The sequence below is a fragment of the Trichechus manatus genome, unplaced genomic scaffold (genome assembly GCF_000243295.1).
Source record: "Trichechus manatus latirostris isolate Lorelei unplaced genomic scaffold, TriManLat1.0 scaffold00110, whole genome shotgun sequence".
Lineage (NCBI taxonomy): Eukaryota > Metazoa > Chordata > Mammalia > Sirenia > Trichechidae > Trichechus > Trichechus manatus.
In genome coordinates this window covers 4004653-4010652 of record NW_004444046.1, presented here as the reverse complement: position 1 = coordinate 4010652, position 6000 = coordinate 4004653, and the positions used below count along the sequence as shown (strand labels likewise).

Genomic DNA, 6000 nt, shown 5'->3' with positions numbered 1-6000 from the left:
TCAACCCATCTCGTTGAGAGTCTTCCACTTTTTTGCTAACCCTCTACTTTGCCAAGCATGATGGCCTTCTCCAAGGACTGATCGCTCCTAATAACATGGCCAAAGTATGTGAGACTTAGTCTCATCATCCTTGCTTCTAAGGAGCATTCTTTTGGCAATCCATTGTATATTCAATATTCTTCGCCAACACCATAATTCCAAAGTGTCAATTCTTCTTCAGTCTTCCGTATTCATTGTCCAGCTTTCACATGCCTATGAGGTGAATGAAAACACCATGGCTTGGGTCAGGTGCACCTTAGTCTTCAAGGTGACATCTTTGCTTTTTAACACTTTAAAGAGGTCTTTTGAAGCCGATTTGCCCAATGCGATATGTCATTTGATTTCTTGACTGCTGCTTCCATGGGCATTGATTGTGGATTCAAGTAAAATGAAATCCTTGACAACTTCAATCTTTTCTCCGTTTATGATGATGTTGCTTATTGGTCCACTTGTGAGGATTTTTGTTTTCTTTATGTTGAGGTGTAATCCATACTGAAGGCTGTGGTCTTTGACCTTCATCAGGAGATATTTCAAGTCCTCTTCACTTTTCAGCAAGCAAAGTTGTGTCATCTGCATAACACAGGTTGTTAATGAGTCTTCCTCCAATCCTGATGCCCCATTCTTCTTCATATAGTCCAGCTTCTCAGATTATTTCCTCAGCATACAGATTGAATAGGTATGGTTAAAGGATACAACCCAGACGCACACCTTTCCTGACTTTAAACCATGCAGTATCCCCTTGATCTGTCTGAACAACTACCTCTTGATCTATGTACAGGTTCCTCATGAGCATGGTTAAGTGTTCTAGAATTCCCATTCTTAGCAATGTTATCCATGTTTTGTTATGATCCATACAGTCGAATACCTTTGCATAGTCAATAAACCACAGGCAAGCATCTTTCTTGTATTCTTTGCTTTCAGCCAGTATCCATCTGACATCAGCAATGATATCCCTGGTTCCGCATCCTCTTCTGAATCTGGCCTCAATTTCTAGCAGTTCCCTATCGATGTACTGCTGCAGGCGCTTTTGAATGATCTTCAGCAAAATTTTACTTGCATGTGACATTAATGATATTGATCAATAATTTCCACATTCGGTTGGATCACCTTTCTTAGGAATAGGCATAAATATGGATCTCTTCCAGTCGGTTGGCCCAGGTAGCTGTTTTCCAAATTTCTTGGCATAGATGAGTGAGCACTTCCAGCGCTGCATCCGTTCGTTGAAACATCTCAGTTGATATTCAATCAATTCCTAGGGCCTTGTTTTTCGCCAATGCCTTCAGTGCAGCTTGGACTTCTTCCTTCAGTACCATCAGTTCCTGATCATATGCTACCTCTTAAAATGGTTGAACGTCGACCAATTCTTTTTGGTATAAAGACTCTGTGTATTCCTTCCATCTTCTTTTGATACTTCTTGTTTCATTTAATATTTTCCCCATAGAATCCTTCGCTATTGCAACTCAAGGCTTGAATTTTTTCTTCAGTTCTTTCAGCCTGAGAAATGCTGAGAGTGTTCTTCCCTTTTGGTTTTCTATCTCCAGGTCTTTGCACATGTCATTATAATACTTTGTCTTCTGGAGCCGCCCTTTGAAATCTTCTCTTTAGTTCTTCAACTTCATCATTTCTTCCTTTTGCTTTAGCTACTTGATGTTCAAGAGCAAGTTTCAGAGTCTCTTCTGACATCCATTTTGGTCTTTTCTTTCTTTCCTATCTTTTTAATGACCTCTTGCTTTCTTCATGTATGATGTCCTTGATGTCATTCCACAACTCATCTGATCTTTGGTCATTAGTGTTCAGTGCATCAAATCTATTCTTGAGATGGTCTCTAAATGAGGTGGGATATACTCAAGGTTGTACTTTGGTTCTGGTGGACTTGTTCTAATTTTCTTCAGTTTCAACTTGAACTTGCATATGAGCAACTGATGGTCTGTTCCGTAGTCGGCCCCTGGCCTTGTTCTGATGGATGATATTGAGCTTTTCCATCATCTCTTTCCACAGCTGTAGTTGATTTAATTCCCGTGTATTCCATCTGCTGAAGTCCCTGTGTATAGTCACCGTTTATGTTGTTGAAAAAAGGTATTTGCAATGAAGAAGTTGTTGGTCTTACAAAATTCTATCATGAGATCTCCAGCATCGTTTCTATCACCAAGGCCATATTTTCCAGCTACTGATCCTTCTTCTTTGTTTACAACTTTCACATTCCAATTACCAGTAATTATCAATGCATCCTGTTTACACGTTCGATCAATTTCGGACTGCAGAAGTTGGTAAAAATCTGCAATTTCTTCATCTTTGGCCTTAATGGTTGTTGCATTAATTTGACTAATAGTCGTATTAACTGGTCTTTCTTGTAGGCATATGGATATTATCCCATCACTGACAGCCTTGTACTTCAGGATGGATCTTAAAATGTTCTTTTGACGATGAATGGAATGCCATTCCTCTTCAAGTCGTCTTTCCCGGTGTAGTAGACCATATGATTGTCCAATTCAAAATGGCCAATACCAGTCCATTTTAGCTCACTAACGCCTAGGATATCAATGTTTATGCATTCCATTTCACTTTTGATGATTTCCAATTTTCCTAGATTTATACTTTGTATATTCCACGTTCCGATTATTAATGGATGTTTGCAGCTGTTTCTTCTTATTTTGAGCCATGCCACATAAGCAAATGAAGGTCCCAAAAGCTTGACTCCATCCGTGTCATTAAGGTCGACTCTACTTTGAGATGGCGGCTCTTCCCCCGTCATCTTTTGAGTGCCTTCCAACCTTGGGGGCTTATCTTCCGGCACTATATCAGACAATGTTCTGCTGCTATTCATAAGGTTTTCACTGGCTAATTCTTTTCAGAAGTAGACTGCCATGTCCTTTTTCCTAGTCTGTCTTAGTCTGGAAGCTCAGCTGAAACCTGTCTGCCATGGGTGACCCTGCTGGTATCTGAATACTGGTGGCATAGCTTCCAGCATCACGGCAACATGCAAGCCCCCATAGTATAACAAGCTGACAGACATGTTAATGGAGGCTATTGAATAGGAAAAAAAGTGTGCCAGGAAGATACATCCAGTAACATTGTACAGGCTCAGTGTTGAGGGATAACTGGAAGAAGCTGAAGGTTGGGAGACCCATTTAGAGAGATGTGATGCTAAACATGTATCAGGGGAGCTTCCAGCCTAAGATGGTCTAGGAAGAAAGTCTCAATAACCTTATGAATCACAATGGTCCCAATCCACAACCGATTGTGGGGATGAAACAGGTTGGGGAAGTGTTCAGCTCAGTTGTGTGTGGGATTGCCAGGAGCTTGGGGCGACTCAACTGTAGGTAATAAAAACAACAACAAATCAAGAGGAACTCATGAAGTTCTTATTTATTCACAGGTAATGAGTGTGTATATGGCAGCTACCCTGAAATTCCTTTGGAAGAAATGCCAGATGCAGATGGAGTAGCCATCACTCCCTCCCTCAGTATTCAAGAGCCATGCTCTCCAGCCACATCCAGCGAAGCATTTACTCCAAAGGAGGGCTCTCCTTACAAAGCCCCCATCTATATCCCCGATGATATCCCCATTCCTGCTGAGTTTGAACTTCGAGAGTCAAATATGCCTGGAGCGGGACTAGGAATATGGACCAAAAGGAAGATTGAAGCAGGTGAAAAGTTTGGGCCTTATGTGGGAGAGCAGAGGTCAAACCTGAAAGACCCCAGTTATGGATGGGAGGTAAGGACATATTTTGAGTTAATGCATTTGTGTTTATTAAGTTGTGTAAAGAAGAGATTACTTATTTAAATGGCTATACAATAAGCAAATTCCGTTTGTTGCAATAGGTCCTCTAATATGTCTTTAGAATGAATCACTCTTACAATCTCACTTCTTGATAAAAACAAGGTATTGCTTAAAGGTACAGCATAATAGAAAGGGATCAAACCTAATAAATGGTCAAAGAATAGTATCAACTTAAAAAAATACTAAGGAAAGCAAATACAGTTTTGAGAGATACCTTTTCAAAACATTGGGTATGGCCATCTATATATACATAGCATGTGGCATAAGCAAACAGAAGTTATCATGTGACATTTATGTATTTTCTCTTATTGAGGGGATTAGGAATTGAAAAATCAGAGAAAAACGTTTGTTTTCTCCATGTGGCTGTGGTTTAGTTTAGTTTTATTTTCATTCTGTGTGTTTATTTTGATCTGTGTTTTTCAAATATAGTTTGCCAGACTTGTGATAACCCTGCCTTGATTCTACATTGTTTCTAGAATACAAGCACTGTACCGAATTCTGAGATGACACTTTATATGCAAACTGATTTAATAAGTAATTTGTGCATAAAAAAGACAGCAAAAAACGATTTTGAAAATCAGCACTGATTTCAGCCATACTTTTCACAGAACCTATCTGGTATTATCTAAGAATAAGAAGTTACAGTCTGAATATAAAATTGAAATCAATTTTATTTAGACAAGGACAGGCAATTATGTTATTCTTCTGAGTTGATAATTTCAGTCCAGATTCAGTAGATATATATACTTCCCATTTATGTTTGTAATTTGAAAATTCCTGTGGATAAATTGTAATATCATAATTTCTGGAAAATACAATCTATATATGAAATACTTGTAGGCAATTTCTACAGGGGTAAGAAAGTGGTTTTTGGAGATGTGAGTGACCTTTCATTTCATAGTCTTTCAGTTAGACAGAAATCAGATAACCTAGATTTATTTTGGTATGTTCCCTTAATATTTATGATCATTAATAGAATATCTGCTTAGCTTTTTAAATAGAAATAAATATGCAGTGCCTTCAGGACTTAATTTCAACTTTTTGTGCCCTTTCTTTACGTGTGTCCCCTTGTGAAATCTGTCCAAAATGCTGTAATAAGAACAATTCTTGTTCAGATTCCGAAATGAGAAAAGTTAAGGTCTGGACTTGACATGATTACAAGTGAAAAACTAAAGGTTTTGTTCTTAGCCACAGCCCCAGTAAGGCTGTGATTTAGCTACATTGCCTTTAGACACATGTATTGATAAGAGAATTTTAAAAAAATCACTGTAGCATTAACTGATATGTGAGTTGAATACGTTTTAAACCAAATGTGTGCAAACTTTACGTCATTATTGCTCACCTTTAAATAATGGCTATAAACATTCTAATAATAAGTAACTCATTAAACTTTTATTACACAATCTCTAGAGTTAAACAAGTGCAGTACTGCTGGAGATTATGCAGAAGGCTTGGAAATAAACTAAGGCTTAATAACGAAATCATTTTGTAATTACAGTGTTGGTAAATGCAGGAATGCGCCTCTTTAACAGGATAACTATGGGTTGGGGATGAACCTGGGGAAAATTGTGCAGTTAGAGGAAAATTAAAAATAATCATTTTTTTTCCTCCTTGGAGTAAAATATCTTCAACAAGTACATGGACAAATATTTACCTTGAGAAATGTAAAATGATTTTTTTTCATGATGTCAGAACTGAGTAGTTTCATTGCTTCAAGATTATTCCATAAATATTCCAGATTATTCTATAAATAGTTCATGACTCTTTGGATGAAGATCACTGATTCCCTCTGTCTCCTCCTTCAAGAATTCAGTTAATGATCATTTCGGTAGTCTTCTCCATTTTAATGGTCACCCTTGCTTTTGAGAGTGTGGATTGTCTCGTCTGGATGTATTATGAACCAAACTACATCAAGGACTTTTTTTGTGATTTCAGCAAACTTACTATCCACCGAAGAGCGGTTGAGTTCTTGACTCTACTTTGTCTTTCTTTTTTTTTTTTTTTTTAATCTTAGCCTAGTTAATACAAAACCCAACCATGATCAACAAAGCCACTTTCGCAAAGGCATCTCAGCCTGCTCCTGCCTGTTCATTTGTAATCATCTTATGTCATATTTGCCCTCCACTGTCGCTGATTTCCCTTCTGTTTAGTTAGACAAGTAATTGTGATTAACTAGTATGA

At 37.9% G+C, this 6000-nt stretch overlaps 1 protein-coding gene across 1 annotated transcript in view; it reads left to right on the top strand.

Moving 5' to 3' along the window:
• MECOM (MDS1 and EVI1 complex locus) overlaps positions 1-6000 on the top strand; it is a 617334-nt gene that overhangs the window by 296193 nt on the left and 315141 nt on the right. Inside the window, exon 2 of the mRNA XM_012557583.1 lies at positions 3416-3753. Within this exon, the coding sequence (XP_012413037.1) occupies positions 3416-3753 (338 nt within the window). The remainder of the gene's footprint in view (positions 1-3415; positions 3754-6000) is intronic.